Source organism: Somniosus microcephalus, chromosome 6, assembly GCF_052327205.1.
Source record: "Somniosus microcephalus isolate GS21.2 chromosome 6, FLI_Smic_1.0, whole genome shotgun sequence".
NCBI lineage: Eukaryota > Metazoa > Chordata > Chondrichthyes > Squaliformes > Somniosidae > Somniosus > Somniosus microcephalus.
Genome location: NC_140992.1, coordinates 170,205,398 through 170,232,968, shown reverse-complemented (window position 1 = coordinate 170,232,968; position 27,571 = coordinate 170,205,398). Strand labels below are relative to the sequence as shown.

Here is a 27,571-nt window from a genome sequence, read left to right as displayed (position 1 = left end):
CAATTCATATACCCGAGACAGCGTCGGATCATTGCGGGTCTCCTTCTCTATATCCGCGTTCGTTACTGGCAATCGTTCAATTATTGATGAATAAAATATCTCGATAGGGTCCACTGCTGGTGCTTCCTCCACAGTAGGCAGTGGCAGGCGCGATAGCCCAGCAGCGGTCCCATGCTGTTTCGTGCCTTTATATGTCACTTTCCCCCTTATTTTTCCTTTGGGGTAGACTTTTTGCCCCGTATATGTCTTCAAGACAATCTCTGTAGCTTTCAAGGGTATGTGTGAAAATAGCCGCTTGTAGTCTCTTTGATTTATGACTGTCAGTGCTGACCCTGTGTCCAATTCCATTTTCACTTGGACTCCGTCTATCTTGAGTGTAACCCAGATAGTCTGGTGATCCTCCATTTCTGTTACCTTATGTAGTTTCAGACAACCCAGCTCCTTGCTTCCGGAGTCTGTGTCACTTTTCTGTTCGTCTGAACCACTGTCCATCACCTGGTGTACCTTTTTGTACTTCTCCTGTGGAGATTTCTTACTGTTGGTTTTCTTCCCAGACCTGCAGACTCTTGCTATGTGCCCTGCTTTCCCACACTGTCTGCACACTTGGTCCTTGAACCAACAATCTTTCTGGTCATGTGTTGTTCTGCCGCAGCGATAGCACTTCCCTGTTCCATAGGACATTTCATTGGTGCCATATTCTTGCGGTCTCCGTTGTATCTCTGCAGCGCCCCTTGCGGCTGCTTCGTGTGATACTGCCATACTGAAAGCTTTGTCCAGCGTAAGGTCCTTTTCTGATAGAAGCCGTTTCTGGGTTCCTTCACTTTGTAGCCCACACACAAACTTGTCCCTTAACGTATCTGCTAGTCCCGCTCCAAACTGGCAGTGTTTCGATAGCTTGCGCAGTTCCGTTAGGTACTCAGCATTGCTTTCGTCTTTGTGTTGGTTCTTTTTATGGAACTTAAATCGTTCTGCTATCAGCAGCGGTGTGGGGTTTAAGTGGTCCTGTAGGATTTCTACTATGCTTTCAAAATTCTTGTTTACCGGCTTCTCTGGGGTTATTAGATTTCGCAGTAACCCATAAGTTTTTGCACCCATGGAATTTAACAGAACCAGTGCTTTATTAGCATCTGGCACTTCATTCGCCCTGCAGTACACCTCAATACGTTCCACATATGTCGCCCAATCTTCGACTTCATTGTCGAACGTAGAGATACTGCCACTCTTCGGCATCCTTGGGTGTGAGTTAACTGTCAAAAATGGCACCTCCCGCGCTTCCCCTTCTTCTCCGCTGGCACTAAATGGCGTCTCCCGCGCTTTCCTTCCTTCCCGCTCTCACCCTTCTTCTCCGCTGCGGCTTCTAAAAATGGCATCTCCCGCGCTCTTTCTTCGCCGCGGCTCAATGGCGTCTCCTGCGCTCCCCTTTCTTCGCCCCGCGGACCCTGTTCAGCCCGTGAGCCCTGGCTGTGCTCTGCGCGTTCTTCTTTTTATATTTTTCGACGCCGCTCAGTCTAGAATCCGGCTGTTTCTCTACCCTCTCTCCGGTTTGTTTTCTTTTTCTCGATGCCGCTCGGTGTTCAACCCCCGGCTGCGCCCTGCGCTCTTCACCCTCTGTCTTACCCCGTCGACGCTGCTCGGCTTTCTCTCCGCCGTCGGTCGGCTCCAGCCGCTGCTGCTCGGGAAGGGTCTGCGCTGGACCTGTCGTCGGTCTCTTGCTGCTCGTCGTGGCTGGGGAACCAAGCCCGGCTCTCCACAGCCTCCCTTGCGAAGTTCAATCTCTGCCTGACTGCTGGGCGGTTGCTCGTGGTCGACGCCCGTGTTCCTGGCCTCGACTATTTTTAAAAAAAAATTTATGTTGCAGGTAGATTCGAATCGACACTCGTCGCCACTGTTGAATCCGTGGTTCAGTGGATATGCTGTTATTAAATAATCACACGGATGCTGTACATTAACAATAAACAGGTCTTTACTGGAGGAGGGTAGTCTCAAGACTGGGGGTACAGAGGCATGCGCAAAGCTTATATACAGGTGTGGTCACTGCCGGTACTACAGTATACAGGAGCTGTAAAAGTAGTTCTGACTTAAAGGCACATACACTACATTATCACTGTGCAAACACCTGCTTCAATACTGCCATGTTTCCTTGACAGAAGTAAGAAGGAAATATGAAATTAAGCTCTATTACAGCATTAACTTTCACTGTGTCTTTTTTTCCATCTCCGAGGTTTTATCACTGTCTGCAATTACTCACAGTGGGAAAAGCCACAGCCCTAAAAAAAATGTGTTTCTGTGTTGAGCTTTGCTGAAGGGTCAATGCAAGCCAACTGAACTCTAAAAGTCAAAAGAAACGTTCACACAGAGCAATTGACATAAATTATCCAATAAGGTGAAGTGTTCAACTAACTGCATCGTACATGACTAGGTTATTAATTGCTTAACTTATTGCAGCAAGTATTTTTTTCCCAGTTAGGGCATTTTGTGAATCTCTTTGAAATCCACTGTGCAAAAAGTAATAGAAGCCAACTCTCTGAGGCACAGTGTGGTTTAACCAAAATTACTTCAGTTAATCTTTCAGTAAAACAATTTTTAAAATTTGTTTTAAAAGTGAAGTGCGAGCTGATCTCTGGGCACATGGGGATAACCAGTTTCTGAGTGCTGTGAAGTAACTTTTGTAAAGTGGCATTTCAGTGAGCGCTGCTGCTTCAGGTCCTTTTATATTAACTCTTTTATCATCACCTGCCCAATCACATGGATATCAACGCTTGTGAAAGTTGGTCAGATGGGCGGAGCAGTGGCAAATGGAATTTAACCCTGAAAAGTGTGAGGTGATGCATTTTGGGAGGACTAACAAGGCAAGGGAATACACAATGAATGGTAGGACCCTAAGAAGCACAGAGGATTAGAGGGACCTTGGTGCGCATGTACATAGATCCCTGAAGGCAGCAGGTAGATAAGGTGGTTAAAAAGGCATATGGGATACTTGCCTTCCTTAGCCGAGGCATAGAATATAAGAGCAGGGAGGTTATGATTGAGCTGTACAAAACACTAGTTAGGCCACAGCTGGAATACTGTGTGCAGTTCTGGTCGCCACACTATAGGAAGGATGTGATTGCATTGGAGAAGGTGCAGAGGAGATTCACCAGGATGTTACCTGGGCTGGAGCGCTTCAGCTATGAAGAGAGACTGGACAGGCTGGGGTTGTTTTCCTTAGAGCAGAGAAGGCTGAGGGGGGACCTGATTGAGGTGTACAAAATTATGAGGGGCATAGATAGGGTAGATAGAAAGGAACGTTTCCCCTTAGTAGAGGGATCAATAACCAGGGGGCATAGCTTCAAGGTAAGGGGCAGGAGGTTTAATGGGGATTTGAGGAAAAACTTTTTCACCCAGAGGGTGGTTGGAATCTGGAACTCACTGCCTGAAAGGGTGGCAGAGGCAGGAACTCCGTTTATTCTTCACATGATAGGATGATTATAATCAGCAAATCATCCTGTGTAGAATTGTGGTACAGTACCATGTCCGATCATGCCATTGTGTAATGCTTCGGAAGGAGCAAATTATTATCTGATGAAACCTTGAATAGACTGATCCCATTGACATGAGTGCAGGACAGTATTATACACCAGCACGCAATTCCTCTGAAAGGGCTGAATGTTGGACTACACCAAAAAGTCCTGTAACTGGCATAATTTTATCAACTAATTAAAACGAAAAATATATTGGCTGCCATTAATTTGTGGGTAAGCACTAGGACTTGTAAATACTTACTCTCCGACATCACAGTCCTCCTTTAAACTTTGTTATCGTTATTTTTAATGGACAGTAGATCAGCCACGCTGACTTGCATGCCTGAATTCCCAATATGTACTTCAGTCGCATATAGCTCTGTTTCACCCCTTTCAGAAGAATGGCGTGCTGGTGTATAATAATTTACTCCTTCCGAAGCATTACACAATGGCTGAATAGGGCTTTCTCAGCAGGGTCTTTGAGTGCTCCAGTGTTGATTTTCCTGCGGCATTGCTTCTGTTGCCGCCGCTGTTTTGGGGCTACATTGATGGAGATGACAGAGCGGATTAGGCGGTGGCCTGTCCAGCAGTCGTCAGCTCCTGTCATGGCGCGGGTGATGCAGACGTCCTTGCGGTCCCTCGCTCGGGCGGTGACGTAGTCTAGCAGATGCCAGTGCTTGGAGCGAGGGTGTTGCCATGAAGCCTTGTACTTGTCTCTCTGACGGAACAAGGTGTTGGTTATGACAAGGCCATGTTCCAAGCATTTCATCAGGAGGAGGATACCGTTGGAGTTGGCTTTCCCTATCCCCTCTCTGCCGATCACACCTCCCCAGAGGCTTGTGTCCTTTCCAACTCTGGTGTTGAAGTCGCCAAGGAGGATCAGCTTGTCGCCCATTGGGACTTGGGACAGGGATTGTTTGAGGCTGGAGTAGAATTCCACTTTGGTCTTGTCTGTGTCTTCCAGTGTTGGGGCGTATGCACTGATGACCATAGCGCACTGGTTCCGGGCTTGGGTGAGCCGTAGAGTCATGAGGCGTTTGTTTATTCCACAAGGGGAGTCTCTGAGATGTTCAACTAGCTCATTTTTTATGGTGATGCCTACCCCATGGAGGCGCCATTCTTCTTCAGGTTTGCCTTTCCAGGAGAAGGTGTAGCCACCACCTTGCTCCTTGAGCTGTCCTTCCGCTGCCCGCCGGGTCTCACTTAGGGCGCAATGTTTTTATCGATACGTCTGAGCTCCTGGGCAACTATAGCAGTACGGTGTTGGGGTTGTCCGTGAGGGTCCTGACGTTCCAGATCCCAAACTTCATCTTAAAGGGGGGTAGATGCCTGTGCGTGAATTCTTTTAACATGGGGTGGCTGTTGCACACCAGCTACCACATGGGTTTGACAGAGCAAGGTCTTGATCCAATGGCAAGGGGATCCAAGACGATTGGAGACCAGGCTCTGCTACATCGGCCTAGCACACACACACACACAAACATACTCCTACTGTCCTTCTCCCTCCTTCCCGCTGGAGCACTCAAAGACCCTGCTAAGAAAGCCCTATTCAGTCTGCGCCTCACAACCAACCTGACGACTCCGTGATTCAGAGACACAGAGTGTCCACAGCGCCTGGTCTGCACTCAAGGCTTCCATAATCGGCACCTGTGAAGAGACGCTCGGTCACTCGACCAGGAAACACCAAGACTGGTTCGACGAGAAAAACCAGCAGATCCAGGAGCTAATAAGCCGCAAGCGCAAGGCACTCCTGATCTGGAAACGGCAACAGAACTCAAGAGCAAGAAAGCAGCTCTACAGATGCTTGAAGGCCGAGGTCCAACAAAAAACTTGAGACCTAACGAACAGATGGTGGGTGGAGAAAGCGCAGGAGATCCAGCAGCTAGCCGACAACCACGACATCTGTGGATTCTTTAGCGCAGTCAAGACCACCTACGGCCCAAGCACCCAAGGTCATACCCCACTGCGGGCCAAGAACGGAGAGGTACTCATCAAGGACAGAGAGGCAGTCAGTGCCCACTGGAAGGAGCACTTCGAAGATCTCCTTAACCGAAACTTTGTCTTCGATGCGAGTGTCCTCAACTCCATCCCGCAGCATGCTACCCGCCATCACCTCAGCACAACCCCAGCCGGCATGAGGTTGAAAAGGCCATCCAACAACTGAAGAACAAGGCGGCCTCAGGAGCAGATGGAATCCCCGCCGAGGCGCTAAAACATGGCGGAGAAGCACTATTGACGCAAATACATGAACTCATTTATCTTATTTGGAAGGAGGAGAGCATGCCAGGGGATCTCAGAGATGCCGTAATCGTGACCATCTTCAAGAAAGGTGACGAGTCCGATTGCGGTAATTATAGAGGAGTTTCCCTGCTGTCTGCCACAGGGAAAGTCATCGCAAGAATCCTCCTCAATCACCTTCCCCCAGTGGCTGAAGAGCTCCTCCCAGAGTCGCAATGCGGATTCCGTCCACTAAGGGGCACAATGGACATGATCTTCACCGCGCGTCAACTACAAGAGAAATTCAGGGAACAGCACCAACCACTGTACATGGCCTTCTTTGACCTCACAAAGGCCTTCAACACCGTCAACCGTGAGGGATTATGGAGTGTCCTCCTCAAATTCGGCTGCCCTCAAAAGTTTGCCACCATCCTCCGCCTGCTTCACGACGACATGCAAGCCGTGATCCTGACCAACAGATCCACCACAGACCCAATTCACATACGGACCGGGGCCAAGCAAGGCTATGTCGTCGCTCCAACGCTCTTGATCTTCCTGGCTGCATTGGTCCATCTCACCCTCAGTAAGTACCCCGCTGGAGTGGAGTTAATCTACAGAACAAACGGGAAACTGTTCTTAGTTATGTCACGGTTATGTGTTTGGAAGCTCATTTCAGGGTCAAATATGACACCATGGTTGCGAACAGTCTGGTTCAGCCTTAGACAATTGTTAGGGAGAGGGATGGAGTCAGTGGCTCGGGAACGGAGTTTGTGGCGGGGCCCGAGAATAATGGCTTCGGTCTTCCCAATATTTAATTGGAGAAAATTTCTGCTCATCCAGTACTAGATGTCTGACAAGCAGTATGTCAATTTAGAGACTCTGGAGGTGTCGAGAGAAGTGGTGCTGAGGTAGAGCTGGGTGTTGTCAGCATACATGTGGAACTGACACTGTTTTCGGATGATGTCGCCAAGGGGCAGCATATAGATGAGAAACAGGAGGGGACCAAGGATAGATCCTTGTACCTGTATCTCTGACTTCCAAAGATAGTTGCAGGCAAAAATTTTTATCGAATATTTATTTTACATTGCATATACCTCTATCATTCAGTGTTTCCAATTTTCCAGTTTTTATTTAAAGGCAATTTTTTGTATTATAGTTTGATAGGAACACTAACAATACTACAATTTTATTTTGCACACTATGCAACATTCGTTTTTGCAATTTAATTGATGGAATAGGTCCAGGGGACAAAAAGTATATCTCGTGTACCAGAACAGTGCTTTCTGTACTCCCAGTCGTCAGCAGATGAATTTTGCTGCAGCTATCTCAATCTGTCTCGTTCCTCCTAAGTTTCAAATACATCACTGCACATATTCATCCTCCTCTCAGAAAGGATGCAATGTTGAAATTGAAACTCCGCCAACCATCTCTAACTCATTTTTCCTCGATTCTCAAAACAGGAACTCCTTATCTTGCTCCGTCTTTCCTTCTTTCTACAATCTGCAGGCTTTTAACACCCAGCTGGGTGTCAGCTAGTGTGCACTGATAATGCGCTGATTTACCTAGTCTTCACCCTTGGTGATATCCTGCACTATGGGCCTTGTCCCTTCTCTGAAGTTTCTTGGTGAAAATAAAATCCAGAACAGTTAATGCTGCACAGAATGGGACTCTACTACAGTATGAGCCACACCCTTCAGGGTGAGAAAAAAATGTATCCCCCCCCCCCACCCTCCCATTTTGAAACCTGTCCGTGTGTGAAACCAGCGCAGCTGAAACTATGTTTTTAGCAGGTTTAAGATGTGCACTCGCCACCATCACCCAGGACTCTCCTAGGGTTGTTCAACTTTGGTTGGAGGAATTCCTGGAGGGTTGATCTCTGATGTTCTAATCACATGACATCTTACCATATGATGCTCGATCTGGTGGCGTCTGATCACATGACATCAGATCACATGACTTCTGCAAGTTTAAAGGATGGGTCCTCTGGACTTGAGTATCTTTGATTGTGGTTTTGTGCCAGCAGCTGTTGTGCGAGAAGTTCCAAGAACTAGGAGGCAACCCATGAGCAGGTGAAGAGGGGAGACCAAGGACAGGGAACATAACATAAGAATTAGGAGCAGGAGTAGGCCATATGGCCCCTCGAGCCTGCCCCACCATTCAATAGGATCATGGCAGATCTTCGACCTCAACTCCACTTTCCTGCCCGATCCCCTTATTCCTCGATTCCCCGAGAGTCCAAAAACTATCTATCACAGCCTTGAATATACTCAACGATTCAGCATCCACAGCCCTTTGGGGTAGAGAACTCCAAAAATTCACAACCCTCTGAGTGAAGAAATTCCTCCTCATCTCAGTCTTAAATGGCTGACTCCTTATCCTGAGACTATGCCCCTAGTTCTATACACTCCAGCCAGGGGAAACAACCTCTCAGCGTCTACCCTGTCAATCCCCTTCAGAATCTTGTATGTGTCAATGAGATCACCTCTCATTCTTCTAAACTTCAGAGAGTATAGGCCCATTCTACACAATCTCTCATCGTAGGACAACCCTCTCATCCCAGGAATTAATCTAGTGAAACTTCGTTGCATCGCCTGAACGGTGTGTACAGTTGCACATTCACCTACATCCTGCTGTGTGCATCACCACTGCCCCCCGCCACCCCACATTCTGACTTGTCAAGCCTACTCCATCACATTACTCCTCACATCCACTTAAGTTTCAAGAGCACCCATTCTTCTCTTTCCATGCACTTCCTCACATCCTCATTCATCCATCCACCACTGCCACTCACCCTCGTCCTTATGCAATTTGATGCCTCTCCCTGATGAGTCACCCTTACCAAGTACACTCCATCGGGTGAACACATGCCATTACAGTCACTCATAGATTTGTTTTTTGCCCCGTTCCAGTAGAAGAGAGCACAAAACACAAGGGAGAGGGAGGGAACCGGAGGTGGGCCTCCACAGACCACACAACTGGAGAGGAGGAAGCGCTGGAGATTACCAGCGTCTCTGCGTCCCTGGCCATCGGAAATGGGGAGGTCCTAGCTACCTGGTGACAGAATGAAATATAATCCACACATGTCACACAACACTCAGTCATGTTGACTTGATTTCAGCAACGAGTGAAATATGATCATCTTCATAGTGATAAGGTGCGACATTCTTACCTTGCTTGTACTAATTCATATCTTTTATCTCAGACGGGGCCTTCATGCGTGCAGCAGAAGTCCATGGACCTTGCGGACGATGAATCCTCAGAGTAGCTGATTCCTTCTGAGGTTGCACTGTCACAGGACTCATGCTTCCCATGCACCAGTTCAGATACTTGCACTTCGGCGGGACCAGTTAGACAGATAATTGGGCTTTCACCTGGTGACAAGTGAGCAAGAGCAGACAGTGGTGGCAGGGACTGCTGTGGAGAGTCCACGTTGGAGGGCGTAGCCCACTCTAAGCTCTTCTCATCTGGACACAGATGCTGTAGCCTGTGGGCCGTCGATGAAAAGGATAATCATTTGAGAAGCACCAGAAAATGTGCAATGCACTGACAGGCCTTCCAAGCACACTGACCACGATTGCAGAGAGAATGGAGGAATCCGCCTCAAGCCTGAGTGGGTTGCTGTCGCAGGGCATTGCGACAATATCTTCTTGCATGGATAGAGTGGCCAACTCCATGGAAAATCAATGGTGGCAATCAAATGAGTCCATACACGCCTTGACCACAGCCGTGAACACTCTGGATGCCAACATGTCTGGCGCCTTGAATAGGATGACCGATATCTTCGCCTTGGCATTACAGCGCTCTCCAGCAGAGTGGTAGCAGTGAAGTGCAGCTGGCCCATGAGAGGGATGATGCTGAAAGGGGACATGGAAGAGGGAACTCCACCCAAAGTGCTTCCGCTTCTCACCCATTACCCCCCCCCGCCCAATTCAGTACCCGACATGCTGCCTCCTGTCCCGATGGCCGAGTCAGCCCTTGCACAGGTGCAGGTGGAACAGTCTTTGGTGAGGTTCTCACGGGCTCCAAAACACAGAGGTCATCAGCATCTCAGCAGTTAGCGCAGGGATCTGAGCTGCTGCCTCGATCTCTGCTGAAGCTATAGGGCTTGCACCACATAGGAGCGATATGAAAAGGAAGAATAAAGCTTTGTAGTTCACCAAGAGTATGCACATGTGTGTATGAGAATTGTTATGTGAAGTTTCCTTTCTTCAGTCGAATCACATAAAATATACTATTTTTGCACCAGTTTCCTGGGTTTCCCATTCTTGGTTGCTGGCTGGAAAAACATACCCATTCTGGACACCCTGGCTGGTGCGTACTGAAGAGCACCTCCAGATCTGTTCAGGCACCTGAGGCGCATCTTGAGAATGCCAATTACTTGCTCAATGACACGATTGGTGGGAATTTGGCTTTCACTGTGGCGTTCTTGGGCTTCATTGGTCGGGTTTCCCACGGGTGTCATCAGCCAAGTTTGAAGGGGTTATCCCTCATCTCCTAGCAGCCACCTCTTAAGTCTGCTCCAAATCCAAAGACGTCAGGGAGCTTGGACTGCCGCAGGACGAATGCATCATGGCAGCTTCTTGGAAATTTTGTGCACACCTGCAGAAATATCTTTCTGTGGTTGCACACCAGCTGCACATTGATGGAATGGAAGCCGTTTCGGTTCACAAATAATCCTGGTTGATCTGGGAGTGTGCGGATTTCCATGTGTGTGCAGCCGATGAAGCCCTGCACCTGTGGGGAAACCAGCCAGAGAAGCAAACCCGAACGCCCACTCACTCTGACTGGTGTTGTCACAGGCGAAGTCACCTGCCTTATGCATTTGTAAGGCGGCAACTGGGTGATCCTGGATATGTCTTTGACACAGCCCTGAAAGGATCCAGAGGCAAAAAAGTCACTGGTAACGTGTGCCCACCAGGTCCAGCAGGAACCACATCTTCTTCCAGGAGGCTGCAGATATCTGCCACCACATGACACGACAACCGGAGCCTCCGTAAGCACTGCTGTTTCTCAGGTAGTGCCTCCTGCAAGCTGCTTCCCTCTGCTGCTCCCCTCTCTGCTCTCCAGCTACAGGTCTGTTAACAGCAGGCTGTGATGGTCAGATTGCTCCTCGTTCGAGATCAAATCTAAGGCAGCCTAGATGCCACCTTTCCTGATCTGATTCAGAAAACCTCCAAAGTGTAGAAAGTAAGCTCTCCGCAAAAGTACTGTGACAAACCCTTTCCCACGAGTAGCTAGGAAAACAGCTGTGAGTACTGAGTATTTATTGGAGTATCTGCATAACTTTTAATCAGCCCCATCAATTGCCATTGTGTTCTCGCCTTGGTTTCAATGGAAGAGGGGAGACCGAGGCGGGAAAGAGGGGAAACCAGAGGTGGGAAGGACTTGTATTCCACCTGTAACTAATAGTAACTCATTGAAATTACACTGACAACTAATAGTAATACTGATAACACTCCGATCCCCCTCATAACCAACAGTAATACAATAACTCACTAATCTAAATGTAACTGGTAATAATAGGTGTAATGCTCTGATATCCTACCTGAAACTAATAGTAATCCTATAAACCACTGATACTCACCCTGAAGCCATAGCCAGAAATCCCCTGACCGGCACAAGATGCAGTCAAGCTCCTCAGTCAGCCACTTTTAACAAGCCTGATCTCTTTCCCCCTGCCGCCCCCCCCCCCCCCATCTCCTTGGACACTGATTTGGAGTCTGCTTCCATGTGAAGGTGACAACTCTGAACTGGGAACCTCATCAGAGCCGATCTATACTTGGACTTCACACACCAAAGCTGGTTGGTACAGACCGACCTGATCCATAGTGCCTTTAACGTAATAAAACATCCCAAGGCGCTTCACAGGAGAGTTATCAAACAAAATTTGACATTGAGCCGCATAAGGAGATACAGGGACAGGTAGGTAGGTTTTAAGGAGTGTCTTAAAGGAGGAAAGAGAGGTTTAGGGAGGGAATTCCAGAGCTTGGGGCCTAGGCAGTTGAGACTGGCAGTGTGTGAGAGAGAGGTGTTTGGAAGGAACATGAAATAACGGCGCAGCATCAAGGATAGAGGAAACACACAGTGTCCTTGTATGTTGATACTACTTTGGAAATCCACATCTGTGTTCCCTCCAAAGGGCTTGCAGACATTTTGAAACCTTTCATTGGACAGATACTCAAGTTAAACTCATACATGATCGCACCGTTTCCATCACATGTATGATGAACACAAGGCCTCATCCTAAAATATTTCTGTATTATATCTTTTCATGTGATTTTTTTCACCTAGGTCAAATTGAAAATCTTCTTTAAAGGTTCCTGTTGTCGTGTTCCTGGTAGAACCAAATACACACAAGTTCAACCAAAAGTTTCTCGCTGTTCTGACATGTTGGATGCATGCAGGCTGGTGGACGTTTACAAAATTTCTAATGACCGAGCCATTGAAAACAAGCTTTGTTGTACAAAAGCAGACGACTAACCATTGTGTAAAGCATTTAACACTTCCACAGTGTGTTGTGTATGTAACCTGTTCCACCTTAAGAGAGCTTAAGCCTGTTCCACCTTAAGAGATGTACTACTTTCTCAGGCTGCTGTAGACGTAATACCGGGGGTGAACACACCGGTATATAAGCACTGTGCAGTAATCTTGTATTCAGAATAGTCCCTACCTCCAACCAGTAAAGACCTGTTTTTGATTGTTATTAATTAGTCTGTGTCTTAATTAACTAGATAACTCACAGATTTAACACTGGCGACGAGTCTGATTCGGACCCTGCAGCAGTCACTCCACGGCAGCTTCGTCCACAGCCAGGATGTTGCAGAGAGGTTTCCACCCTCTCCACCCCACTGGAAGACATCCTGACCTCGGAGCCTCCATCGGCAACCGTCAGCTTCTTCTCCAGCTTGGTGGTGGGTAAGCCGTTGTCTGAGCCGGGCAGCGACGCGACAGGCAGTCGACCGCGTTGGCCGCACGAACGGGGCTGGGGGAGCCGGAGGAATAGGGCGCGAGAGCCGCTTCGAGCGGGAGGCGTTTCAACAGAGCGATCGCATCTCCTGATAAGGGCCGAGAGCCGCGAGAGCGATCGCATCTCCAGATAAGGGCCGAGAGCCGCTTCGGTCGGGAGCCACTTCGCGATCCAGCGATCGCATCCGCTGATAAGGGCTGCACTCGGGCGATCGCGGCGAAGATAAGGGCCGCACTCAGGGGCTGAAGGGAGACGGCGTCGGGGGACGGGTGAAGACCGCCAAGCGCGGGAAAACTGCCATTTTGTGGGCGGAGGACGACGGCAAGAGCGGGAAGCCGCCATCATGGATAGCAGTAAAAAAAAAAAATCTGAGAAATTGCAAATCTGATAAAGTACTACAATGCCTAAACACGGGAATATTAGCAACTTTGATAGTGACATCGAAGATTGGGCCATATATGTTGAACGAGTTAAAAATTATTGTAAGGCCAATAAAATTCGTGAGGCTGATAAAGCACTAACATTATTAAATTTAATGGGTGCGAAGACATACGGGCAATTGAAACACCTGTTATCACCAGATGAACCGGCGGATAAGACGTTCGATGAGATTGTTACTGTCCTGAAAGATCATCTAAACCCCACGGCGCTGATGCTAGCGGAACGATTTAAATTTTACGACAGAAGGCAGCTACAGCATGAAAGCAATGCTGAATATTTGCTGGAATTGCGTAAATTAGCGAAATATTGCCAGTTTGGAACGGGACTGACAGATGCACTACGAGACAAATTTGTGTGTGGTTTATTTAAACAGGATACACAAAAGCGACTGCTCGAGGAGAATGAGCTGACGCTTGAGAAGGCGGTCACTATGGCAGCAGCACACGAAGCCGCAGCGAGAGGCACGGCAGTAATGCAGCTACGGTCACCGGAGCTCAGTGCACACAAATTGGGTGTGAGTTCTGGCAAATGTTATCGTTGTGGAAAGACAACGCATGATCAGAACCAGTGTTGGTTTAAAAACCAAGAATGTAGAACTTGTGGTAGGCTTGGACATATAGCTAGAGTATGCAGGTCAGGGAAGAAGACCAGCAACAAGAAGTCACCGCAAGGAAAATACGCAAAAGTACACAAGGTGGCCGAACAGGAGTCCGATTCAGATGCTAGCAGTAATGAACTGGCTGGCTTAAGCAGTATTGAACTGGCTAGCTTAAGGGTACTCAACGTTGGTAAGGGTGCAGACCTCCAGACAATTTGGGTTACTCTTCAGATAGAAGGAGTCCAAGTAAAAATGGAATTGGACACTGGATCGGCATTGTCGGTCATGAATAAGAAAGATTACAGAAGGTTATTCCAACATATTCCCCTACAGGATACGGAGATTATATTGACAACCTACACGGGGCAGAGAGTGTACCCCATCGGGACAATAAAGGTTGCAGTGGCCAACAAGGGCGAAGGAAGTCAAATAATGGACTTATATGTGCTACCGGAGGGAGGTCCACCACTACTAGGCCGGGAGTGGTTTAGAAACATAAATATGGACTGGCATTCGCTAAAAGCCATAAAGAGTGAGAACTCGGTGCAGATAATCAGCCCAGACTCTAGAACTGATGATGGTAAGACCAACCCATGTGCAAAAGACAAAGTTTCAGCACAGAATTCCACTGAGCAACAACAACATAGTTTAACAGAGAATTCTGAGTCTGTCAAGTCTACTGATATGCACATTTTTGAGGGACACTGGGCTCGAACTCAACTCCATTTCAAACTACAACAGCAATTAGAACAAATGATTCGCCGTTTTGAGCAAGAGATGAATGAAATAAAAAAGTTCTTTGTTACAGAGTGGGAGAATCTGGAAAGGCAACAGAAGCAACTGATGGAGAAAATGGAGCAGGAGCACACCAACCATCTGCGCGAGGAGGCCGAACGAATCAAAGCTGATTCAGGTTCTGAAGGTGCGTGCCATAATCTGGTGTCAGAAGAGTTAACGGTCAGCCAACTCCTTCATATGCTGAGGGACAAGACTCTGAAATGGGAAAAACTTGAACACGAGCTGCGATCTTCAAAGGAAAAGGGTTCGGAGCTCTCAAAAGTCATTGAGATGGCTGATGTGACGACACAGACTGAAACGACTGCAACAGAGCAGCCATTGGATGCCAAAAGTACGCTGACTCACGTCAATGTAGAACAACAGACCGCTGAAACAGCTGCTCCGGTAGAGGGATTGCATAGTCCGATCAATCAATCTCCAAAGGAAGTTGAAGTATTAAAATCACAAATGAGGTCATTAGTAAACAACTTGCTGAAAGCCCAGAAAAAGTTAGAGGAAGCGGAACACGTGAAGAAGTCTCTTCAGGAAAGATGTCTGGATTTGGAACAAAAGCTGGCTGACGTCCAGCTGGGTAGGGAGGACATAGAAGACCCTCTCGCTGACCTGTCGGACGACTCCGAATATTACTATGTCCTGTCCTGCCCAACTTGTAACTTCGACTCCCACCATACAGAAATCATGGAGGAGCACCGAAAGTCTACGGAACATCGGGAGAAGGTGGCTCTACTACGGAAAAGGAAAAGTCGAAACAGAAGATGACCCATCTGAACCATTATTACCTCTACCAGATCACACACGTGGTCCCTCCGAACGGAGCCAATTCAGTTCGGAAGTTCAAACTGTTAAATCCATGGAAGGACTATTGAATGAGTCACTCCAGCAATGTGAACCGACTACACCACAGAGACTGAATCTATGAACTGTTTTCCACAGAGACTGAATCTGTGAACTGTTTTCCGCAGAGACTGAATCTGTGATATGTTACGTTAAACATGAAGTTATATATGTATATATGTTATTACGTTATGTTAAATGGGGGGGTGACTATAAAGCTAAGAAGGGAGGAGTGTTGTGTATGTAACCTGTTCCACCTTAAGAGAGCTTAAGCCTGTTCCACCTTAAGAGATGTACTACTTTCTCAGGCTGCTGTAGACGTAATACCGGGGGTGAACACACCGGTATATAAGCACTGTGCAGTAATCTTGTATTCAGAATAGTCCCAACCTCCAACCAGTAAAGACCTGTTTTTGATTGTTATTAATTAGTCTGTGTCTTAATTAACTAGATAACTCACAGATTTAACACAGTGTAACAAACAATAGTGTCGGTGCTCATTCCCAAGGAACATGAGTACTCCATGTAAAGAATCGTTAAAAGGGACTTAAAACAATTGGAATATTCTGTTAATTTAATTATGTAAATCATCTAAATTATTGTTAGAAGTTAAATACTATCCTGCTGTTTAACTGCTGGTGTATTTTCTTTCTCCGAATATTTAAAATGTGTAATAAAATTAAGTTGTAGTTTTAGTGTGAACTAAAAGAAAGAAAGAAAGACTTGCAATTATATAGCGCCTTTCACGACCACCGGATGTCCCAAAGCGCTTTACAGCCAATGAAGTACTTTTTGAACTGTTGTATGTGATCTGACAGTGGCATTTTTCCAACTTGTGAACAGATTGAGTGTACAGTGGGCATCCCATGCTATTTACTGGCCATCAGTAAGCAGTGCCAAATCAAAGGAAAAGGCAGCAGTTCACGGGAAGGTACAGAAAAATAGATGATGAGCCAAACGGACAGAAAAATAGATGATGAGCCAAACGGTTATGTTTCCATATACCTCCCAGTGGTCATTTCTCCTTTGGTATCTGGATTGGTTGGGAGCAGCTCAAAGGCTGGAGGGAATAACTGAAAGAGGTGGGCAAGAAATGATATAAACAAACCTAAAAGGGAATATTTAAAAACGTATTTATTTACTGCCCCATTGATATTTCAATTGGGAGCATTGCAGTAAGGAAGATCGAGAAGAGCGTTGGTGCAATGACACAGCCTTGCTTGACCCTGGTTTGTACGTGGATGGGTCTGTGGTGGAACTGTCGCGTGAGGCAGGCGGAGGATGGTGACAAACTTTTGAGGGCAGCTGAATTTGAGGAGGACACTCCATAATCCCTCACGGTTGACAGTGTCGATGGCCTACATAAGAACATAAGAAATAGGAGCAGGAGTAGGCCATACGGCCCCTCGGGCCTGCTCCGCCATTCAATAGGATCATGGCTGATCCGAATCTAGACTCACGTCCACTTCCCTGCCCTCTGCCCGTAACCCCTAATTCCCTTATCTGCTAGGAAAATGTCTATCTCCATTTAAAATTGATTTAATGTTGCAGCTTCCACAGCTCTCTGGGGTAGCAAATTCCATAGATTTACTACCCTCTGAGTGAAGAAGTTTCTCCTCATCTCAGTTTTGAAAGGGCAGCCCCTTATTCTAAGATGATGCCCCCTAGTTCTAATCTCACCCATCAGTGGAAACATCCTCACCGCATCCACCCGATCAAGCCCCCTCACAATCTTATATGTTTCGATAAGATCGCCTCTCATTCTTCTGAATTCCAATGAGTAGAGGCCCAACCTACTCAACCTTTCCTCATAAGTCAACCCCCTCATCTCCGGAATCAACCTAGTGAACCTTCTTTGTACTGCCTCGAGAGCAAGTATATCTTTTCTTAAATATGGAAACCAAAACTGCACGCAGTATTCCAGGTGTGGCCTCACCAATACCCTGTATAACTGCAGCAAGACTTCCCTGTTTTTATACTCCATCCCCCTTGCAATAAAAGCCAAGATTCCATTGGCCTTCCTGATCACTTGCTGCACCTGCATACTAACTTTTTGTGTTTCATGCACCAGGACCCCCAGATCCCTTTGTACTGTAGCACTTTGCAGTTTCTCTCCATTTAGATAATAACTTACTCTTTGATTTTTTCTGCCAAAGTGCATAACCTCACACTTTCCAACATTATATTCCATCTGCCAAATCTCTGCCCACTCACTTAGCCTGTCTATGTCCTTTTGCAGGTTTTTTATGTCCTCCTCACTCACTGCTTTCCCTCCCATCTTTGTATCGTCGGCAAACTTGGATACGTTGCACTCGGTCCCTTCCTCCAAATCGTTAATATAGATTGTAAAGAGTTGGGGTTCCAGCACTGACCTCTGCGGAACACCACTAGTTACTGATTGCCAGCCCAAGAACGAACCATTTATCCCAACTCTTTGTTTTCTGTTAGATAGCCAATCTTCCACCCATGCCAGTATATTACCCCCAGTCCTGTGATTTTTTATCTTGATCAGTAATCTTTTGTGTGGAACCTTGTCAAATGCCTTTTGGAAGTCCAAATACACTACATCCACTGGTTCCCCTTTATCCACCCTGTATGTTACATCCTCAAAGAATTCGAGCAAATTTGTCAAACATGACTTCCCCTTTGTAAAACCATGCTGACTCTGTCCTATTAAATTATGTTTATCCAAATGCTCTGTTACTGTATCCTTAATAATGGACTCCAACATTTTGCCAACCACAGATGTTAGGCTAACTGGTCTATAGTTTCCAGCTTTTTGTCTACTTCCCTTCTTAAATAAGGGTGTTACATTAGCAGTTTTCCAATCTGCCAGGACCTTTCCTGAGTCCAGGGAGTTCTGGAAAATGATCACCAATGCATCCACAATCCCTACCGCCACTTCTCTCAAGACCCTAGGATGTAGGCCATCAGGTCCGGGGGACTTATCCGCCTTAAGTCCCATTATTTTACTGAGTACCGTCTCCTTAGTGATTTTAATCGTGCTTAGCTCCTCCCCCCCCCCCCATTGCCCCCTGTTTGTCCAGTGTTGGGATATTTTTAGTGTCCTCTACTGTAAAGACTGATACAAAATATTTGTTGAGCGTCTTTGCCATCTCCATGTTCCCTACCACTACTTTCCCAGTCCCATCCTCTAAGGGACCAACGTTCACTTTAGCCACCCTTTTTCTTTTTATATAGCTGTAGAAACTCTTGCTATCTGTTTTTATATTTTTTGCTAGTTTACTTTCATAATCTATCTTCCCTTTCTTAATTAATCTTTTAGTTATTGTTTGCTGGCTTTTAAATGCTTCCCAATCTTCTATCCTCCCACTAGATTTGGCTAATTTATATGCCCTTGTTTTCAGTCGAATACTATCCTTTATTACTTTACTAAGCCACGGATGGCTGTCTTTTCTTTTACTCCCCTTTTTCCTCAGTGGAATATATTTATCTTGAAAGATGTGAAATATCTCCTTGAATGTAGACCACTGCTCTTGTACCGTCTTACACTTTAATCTGTTTTCCCAGTCCACTTTAGTCAATTCTACTCTCATACCTTCATAGTCTCCTTTATTTAAGCTTAGTACGCTGGTTTGAGATCCAACTCTCTCACCCTCAAACTGAATTTGGAATTCAACGATATTATGGTCACTCATTCCAAGGGGATCCTTTACTAGGACATTTTTTATTAATCCTGTCTCATTACACAGGACCAGATCTAAGATTGCCTGCCCCCTGGTTGGTTCAGTTACATACTGCTCAAGGAACCTGTCCCTAATACACTCTATGAACTCTTCCTCAATGCTGCCATGCCCAATTTGATTAGTCCAGTCAATATGAAAGTTAAAATCCCCCATGACTATAGCTGTTCCCTTATTACAAGCCCCAACTATTTCCTGATTTATACTCTGACCAACAGAGTTGCAACTGTTAGGAGGCCTATAGACTACGCCCACTAGTGACTTTTTCCCCTTATTATTCCTTATCTCCACCCAAACTGTTTCACTATCCTGATCCTTTGACCCAATATCATTTCTGACTATTGCAGTGATTCCATCCTTTATTAACATAGCAACCCCACCTCCCTTTCCTTCCTGTCTGTCCTTCCTAATTGTCAAATACCCTTGTATGTTTAGTTCCCATTCATGGTTATCTTGCAGCCATGTTCCCGTAATGGCCACCAGATCATATCCATGTGTAGTTATTTGCACCGTCAACTCGTCAATTTTGTTCCGAATGCTGCGTGCATTCAGATAAAGAACTTTTAAATATGTTTTCTGACTATTTATTCCTGCTTTTACCCCTTTTACTACTTTACCTTTATCATTATACATTCTGTCCCTTCCTGACGCGCTCTGGTTTTTAATTCCCCCACTGCTACCTTGCTCTATTGCCTTCTCCACTGTCATTTTTATTTTTCGCTCTCTTAAAACCTCCCCCCCACTAATTAGTTTAAAGCCCTCTCTACAGCCCTAGTTATTCGATTCGCCAGCACTGGCCAAGTGAAGTCCGTCCCAACGGAACAGCTCTCACCTGTCCCAGTACTGATGCCAGTGTCCCAGGAAGCAAAACCCATTTCTCCCACACCAGTCTTTGAGCCACGTATTTAACTCTCTAATTTTATTTACCCTAGCCAAATTTGCACTTGGCTCAGGTAGTAGTCCAGAGATTATTACCCTTGTGGTTCTGCTTTTTAATTTGGCCCCTAGCTGCTCAAACTCCCTCAGCAGAACCTCCTTCCTTGTCCTATCTATGTCGTTGGTACCAACATGGACCACGACAACTGGATCCTCCCCCTCCCACTCCAAGTTTCTCTCCAGCCCAGAGGAGATGTCCTTAACCCTGGCACCGGGCAGGCAACACAGCCTTCGGGACTCTCGCTCTTGGCTGCAAAGAACTCTATCTATCCCCCTAACGATACTATCCCCTACCACTACAACATTTCTTTTAACTCCCCCCACTTGAATGGCCCCCCGCTCCACGGTGCTGTGGCCAGGTTGCTCATCCTCCCCGCAGTCCCTGTTCCCATCCTCACAGGGAGTAAGAGCCTCAAACCTGTTGGACAAGAGCAAGGGCTGCACCTGCTCCAACACTACCTCCTGGATCCCCGTACCTGCCTCACTTCTAGTCACACCATCCTGACCCTGGCCACGGACTACATCTGAATTAATTAATCTAATTGGTGTGAATACCTCGTGATACACAGAGTCCAGGTAACTCTCCCCCTCCCTGATGTGTCTCAGTGTTTGAAGCTCGGACTCCAGCTCTTCAACACGGAGCCGGAATTCCTCGAGCAGCCAACACTTACTGCAAATGTGATCACCGTGAGCATCAATGGTGTCCACCAGCTCCCACATATTGCAGCAGAAACACATCACCTGATCTCCCATTCTATGTAATTAATTACATTTATTAATACTATTTTTAAATACCCTCTGCCCCGATTCTAGATGATGAATATCGTACCTTAGAAACTATAAACCACAGAGGTTAAGCTTAAAAAGAGAGAAATACTTACCAACCAATCACTTACCCGCTTTCTGGTGACGTCACACTTGGATTACTTTTTACCTCTCTCCTTCCCTCTGACTTCGGAGACTGGAGATTGGTACGCCTTACCTGGGTCTCTGAAGCCTTTTTAAGCTTCCCGCTCGCGCCTCCCGCCGACACCTGCGGTCTGAGGCCTTACCTGGGTCTCTGAAGCCTTTTTAAGCTTCCCGCTCGCGTCTCCTGCCCACACCCGTGGTCTGAGGCCTTACCTGTGTCTCTGAAGCCTTTTTAAGCTTCCCGCTCGCGCCTCCCGCCGTGAGATCAAAGAAGGCCATATACAGCGGTTGGTGCTGTTCCCTGCATTTCTCTTATAATTGACGTGGGGTGAAGATCATGTCCATTGTGCCCCTTAGTGGGCGGAATCCGCATTGCGACTCTGGGAGGAGCTCTTCAGCCACTGGGAGAAGACGATTGAGGAGGATTCTTGCGATGACTTTCCCTGTGGCAGATAGCAGGGAAACTCCTCTGTAATTACCGTAATCGGACTTGTCACCTTTCTTGAAGATGGTCACAATTACGGCGTCTCTGAGATCCCCTGGCATGCTCTCCTACTTCCAGATAAGATAAATTAGTTCATGAATTCCGCCATGCTTTAATGCCTCGGCGGGGGTTCCATCTGCTCCTGAGGCCTTGTTGTTCTTCAGTTGTCGGATGGTCTTTTCAACCTCATGCCAGGTTCTTCCATCTCACTCTCAGTGGAGCTAATTTACAGAACAAATGGGAAACTGTTCAACCTCCGTTGCTTCCAGTCCAGATCCAAGGTCGTCCAACCCTCTGTCGTCGAATTACAGTATGCAGACGATGCTTGCGTCTGCGCTCACTCGGAGGTCAAACTCCAAACCAGCGTCAACACCTTCCCTGAAGCATATGAGAGCATGGGCCTTACACTAAACATCCGTAAGACAAATGTCCTCTACCAACCTGCCCCCACCACACAGTACTGCCCCCCCGATTATCATAATCCACGACAAGGCCTTGGACAACGTGGGCTACTTTCCATACCTTGGGAGCCTACTGTCAACAAGGGCAGATGTCGATGACGAAGTCCAACGCCGCCTTCAGTGTGCCAGTGCAGCCTTCGGTCGCCTGAGGAAGAGAGTGTTTGAAGACCAGGACCTCAAACCTGGCACTCAGCTCATGGTCTACAGAGCAGCAGTGATACCCGCCCTGCTGTATGCCTCAAAGACATGGACCATGTACAGCAGGCACCTCAAAGCACTGGAGAGTTACCACCAACGCTGCCTCCGCAGGATCCTGCAAATTAATTGGCAGGATAGGCACACCAACGTCCGTGTTCTCGCTCAGGCCAACATTCCCAGCATCGAAGCTTTGACCACATTTGATCAGCTCCGATGGACGGGTCACATTGTCCGCATGCCTGATATGGGACTCCCAAAACAAGCGCTCTACTCGGAGCTCCGGCATGGCAAGAGAGCCCCAGGTGGGCAGAGGAAACGCTTCAAGGACACGCTCAAAGCCTCCTTGAAAAAGTGCAACATCCCCACTGGCACAGAAATCACAGAAACCCTACAGTGCAGATAGAGGCCATTTCGGCCCATCGAGCCTGCACCGACACACATCCCACCCGATCCCCGTAACCCCTACACCAACACATATCCCACCCTATCCCCGTAACCCCACGTATTTAATCCCCCTAACACTAAGGGTCAATTTATCATAGCCAATCAACCTAACCCGCACATCTTTGGACTGTGGGAGGAAACCGGAGCACCCGGAGGAAACCCACGCAAACACGGGGAGAATGTGCAAACTCCACACAGACAGTCACCCGAGGCCGGATTCGAACCCGGGCCCCTGGCGCTGTGAGGCAACAGTGCTAACCACTATGCCACTGTGCTGCCTGGGAATCCCTGGCCCAAAACCGCACAAAGTGGAGGAGAAGCATCCGAGAAGGCGCCGAACACCTCGAGTCTCTTCACCGGGAGCAAGCGGAAGCCAAGCGCAGGGAGCGCACGTCAACCCAAGCACCCCACCCACCCGTCCTTTCAACCACCATCTGCTCCACCTGTGACAGAGACTGTAGGTCCCGCATTGGACTCATCAGTCACCTGAAAACTTATTTTTAATGTGGAAGCAAGTCATCCTCGGTTCCGAGGGACTGCCTAAGAAGAAGGGAGAAGATATTTCAATACTGAAACTTTGTTGGGGTGAATATGTTGTCAATGGAACTTATTAGAATTTTATTCAGTAGAAGGACAAACTGGCTGGGAGATTGTATTGTACCAAAGTGGAAAATTTGAGTTGTAAAAAAACTGTCTGTGGGACCTGGGACACATAGCTTAATGCGATATTGCAAGGGATGTGAGATCTTTGCACATATTAACCCAAAATAAGACTAAACAGCAGTACATGTTACAAGTGCAGCTGTTTGGCTGTTAAATCTTTGTGTCATATGTGTTTTAGTTATTTCTTATTTGCTTGTTGTTTGCAGGCCATTCTCAGTGGAACCTATCCATGGAAACCTGGGACTTGGGGAGAGCATGCAAGTGACGGTAGAATTTATCCCACAGCGGATTGGAGACCACAGCGAGGATCTGCAAATACACTTGCACACAGGTTAGATAAACATCTACTTCAACACCAAATATCCTACAATTTCTTACACTTGATAGATATGAGACCAGAAACATTTTAGTTGTGCTGAATTTCTGTACAGAAAATATTCCAGTTGGATCTAAGAATGGCACATTTTAGTAGATCAGTGTTCAGTGCTGTTTCGTATTGCGAGATATCAGGAATAGATCAGAGGCATAGTTCATTAGATCATGGCCGTACTCCAGCTGGGAAATGCGTGTTGGTGGATAATGAGATAGCTTACTGACACTCGGGGCTGGATTTCACACATGATCAATTCCCAATATCAGCAAGGCCATCAGTAAGCAGCACCAACTCAAAGGAAAAGGCAACAGCTCACAGGAAAGTACGGAAAAATAGATGATGAGCCAAATGGTTATGTTTCCATATATCTCCCAGTGGTCATTTCTCCTTTGGCATCTGGATTGGTTGGGAGCAGCTTGAAGGCGGGAGGGAATAACTGAAATAGGTGGGCAAGAAATGATCTAAACAAACCTAAAAGGGAATATTTTAAAACATATTTATTTGCTGCTCCATTGATATTTCAATACTGAAGCTTTGTTGGGGTGAATATATTGTCAATGGAACTTCTTATCAGAATTTTATTGAGTAGAAAATGTTTTCCTGCCTGCTCATTAGCAATTAAATGATTTACTATCCTATGTTTATTCTGGCACCCCACAAATAACCAGATTTATTTAATTGAATTTCACAACCTGACAAAGTGGGATTTGAACCCATAACCTTGGGGGTTCTAGCCCAATACCATAACCACTTGACTACCACTACTGTATGAATGTCTTAAACAGTCATCCGCTAATATTAACAACAGTGATTTTCAGGCTGTAATCTAGTGAGTCCACACTTATTGGGCGAAACTTGCAACTTGGCAGGGGCGTTAACTAGGTAGTAGCAGCTCAGCCCCCTGTTGTACACCCCACCCAAAATTGCAATGTGTATAATGGATTGCTGATCTGCCCATTCTCTCCCAGGTCATGTATCGTTCCCCAGTTAAGAGGAAGGCATGTGCTTTACTGTTTGGTCTCTGTGAATGCTGCTGTTGAATTAGCTGTAAGGAGATCCAGAGAGAGTTGCCTGAGTGATTTACATTCTGATTTCTCTCTCTTACTCTTCCCTACGAGGAATAGTGAGGCTTTTGCTCAGTGCTTTCCTGCGACAGCTCAGCTGACTTCAGGAACTCAACATGTGAGGAACTATGGGCAGGACCATTCACATCCTATCACACCATAGAATGGTGCATTGTAGCACCAATGCACTATGCCATCCTGAAATGAGGTTACCTTAAACCTCTGAGTTGAAGAGTTAATGTTACCCATTGTTCTTTTTATATTTAGGACTGTTTAAGACAGACTTCAGCTAAATTGGCAAAATTGCCAATAAATGGGCAAAAGTTGAATGCATTAATTGGATTAAATTACAAGTCTCTGTATTTTTATTTTGTTTGGACAGAGCAGCAATAAAGAGATCTGAAGATCAGTAAAACTGAATTTTTGTTGTGCTAGGTTTCTCGGGCCAACTGACTTCTCCTTTATCTTGACCTGTGATCAGGTGGATGCTTCGTCTCTGTGTTCCTTTACTTCGAGATTTAGTCATTCGGGTTGAATTCTGAAGTAACTTGCAAATCTGTTTATTCAGAGGCTTTCAACCTCTTCCTCTGCAGAACTCGCCAGAGTTCAATGGCAACAGTATTCATGTGTGATAACACAATGCAAGTGTTGAAGCTGCACAGTGATGCAGAACAGGTCGGACTTTGAACCGAGATCTGAAGGAAATCAGAATGCAGATTTTGAATGCAAATTGTCCCAATATGTCCATGCTGGAGTCATCCTGTTGGTTAACTTGGTAGTGAGCTTTTGCTGTCTATAAACCCATTTTATTGTTGCCATGCATAAGGAAGCTGTTAGTATTTTTAGAACTGCATTTTAAATATGCAGTAGAACTATGCACATGGCTAAGTGCAGAGTCACGTCTACTTTAGATTTAATGGCCTTGAGACACTTTGCCAGTAATAGGAAATGTGATTTGTGAATTGGGGGCTTGTCATCTGAACTTCTAGAAGTAAATTAGGTGAACTTTCAGTTCTCTGGTAGGGAGAAATAAATTGCTGTTTAACCATTTAATCGGCAAATTTCTTGGTATGAAATTCTCTTTTGCAGCAAGAGACTCTTGGGCTTTTATCCACCCAGTGTTCCCTGATTCACATAACAAAACAAGATTAACCTTTTTCATCTGGCTCAAGGTTATGTTACTTAGAACAATGGAAAGTGTAATCCTTAAAAGAGCATTTCACTTTTAATTTTTCACATATATAAAAAGAAAGAACTTGTATTTATATAGACCTTTTCACAACCTCAGAGTGCCCCGAAGTGTTTTACAACCAATGAAGTACTTTTGAAATAAAAACAGAAAATGCTGGAAATACTCAGCAGGTCAGGCAGGATCTGTAGAGAGAGAAACAGAGTTAACGTTTCAGGTCGATGACCTTTCGTCAGAACTGGAAAACGTTAGAGACGTAACAGGTTTTAAGCAAGTACAGAGGCAGAGAAATGGGGAGGGGAGGAAAAAACAGAAGTGAAGGTCTGTGATAGGGTGCAAGGCAGGAGAGATTAAATGACAAAAGGGATGATGGTGCAAGGCAAAAGGAGATGGTAATGGGACAAGTAAAGAAACAAAAGGTGTAAATGGGAATATCAGAATCACCAGCAACAGCTGCCGTCCAAAAATATGGGGTGTAGCGGTTCGTGTAGATCGCCACTAAATAGGAGAGTTTGACTTCGACAAACTATTAACAAGTTGTTTATTTACAGGAACAGACTAATTACATCAGGTAAGATGGCAGGTAAGATGGATGACTGTAGGAGCACCGTAGTATAGGTCTTGTCCCAGCGGGGACGCCACGAGGACTGAGTTCGCAGTCCTGTGGGGAGCGTGATGACGTCATTGCGTTTGTGTTGTGACGTCATCATGTTGTTCGCGTTTCCCGCGCTTAGGGCGTCACGTGATGCACGTCGTTGCGTCGCTGGCCGTTGAGGCTGAGGTCACGAGGCCGGGCTGTGCCGGTGCTTGCCGTGGGAGCGGAAGATCGCGTCGCTCCCGTCGGCTGGCCGTTGAGGCCGAAGACGCTAGGCTGGGCTGTGCCGGCGGCTGTCCTCGAAGGCCGAGTCGGGCCCACGGCCGCCGCACGCACGTCACGTCGTACGTGACGTGACGTCATCACGTTAGGGTGAATCTTAAAGGGGCAACGGCCCCAACAGGTAAGTTAAAAGGGCAACGGCCCCAAAAGGTAAGTTAAACATACAGGGCTAAAAATTCGGTATCGCCGCGCCAGGTCTTTAGTGCCCGAAATTTTGCGCTCGCCCGGATTCCCGTAGCGCCCGCCTGAAATTCAGTTGCGCCGCCCCAAGACGGAGGCGGGCGCTATTGCAGGGTTTGGCCGCCTCGTTTGGGGTGATGAAAGTCAGTTTCAGGCGTCCAGCTGCCGCTGCGGCACCCGATGCCGTGCGGCAGGCTGGGTTACTGCAGGCCTTCTCCTTCTCTTAAGGAGGAGCTGCCTGCAGCCGTGAGATCGCCGCTGGATTCCCCCGGCAAATGAGCCCGGCACCACGAAGAAGTGCCGGGCTCGCGGGAGTCAGACACCAATGACGCAGGGGGGTGGTGCAGGAGTCCGGGGAGGGAGGTGCGGCCAGGCGGCCGCCGGGAAAGCGGCCGGCCGCCCCTCCACCTTTATGCGCCGGCCTCTCGGAGCTGCAAGGCACTGTTTTTCAAACGCTGTTTGCGGCCGCTACGGGCGAGGCGGCCGCAACTGAATTTGGCCATCGGCACGGAATAGCATTGGAACCGGGGCGCTGCGCACACCGATGACGTCATCGGTGCCGGCGCAGCGCTACCGGCTAACGCCGATGTTAGGGACCAACTGAATTTCGGGCGCTAAAAAACTTCCGGCGCAAACCACTCTATAGCCAATAAGTGGGCGCAAACGCGACTGAATTTCTAGGCCACAGTAAGGTAAGTTAAAGGGAATTATGTGTCTTTATGTAAGGTACAACC

At 47.0% G+C, this 27,571-nt stretch overlaps 1 protein-coding gene across 1 annotated transcript in view; it reads left to right on the top strand.

Annotated features, from left to right (window-relative positions):
* hydin (HYDIN axonemal central pair apparatus protein) overlaps positions 1-27,571 on the top strand; it is a 946,920-nt gene that overhangs the window by 28,813 nt on the left and 890,536 nt on the right. Inside the window, exon 3 of the mRNA XM_085992020.1 lies at positions 23,361-23,485. Within this exon, the coding sequence (XP_085848146.1) occupies positions 23,361-23,485 (125 nt within the window). The remainder of the gene's footprint in view (positions 1-23,360; positions 23,486-27,571) is intronic.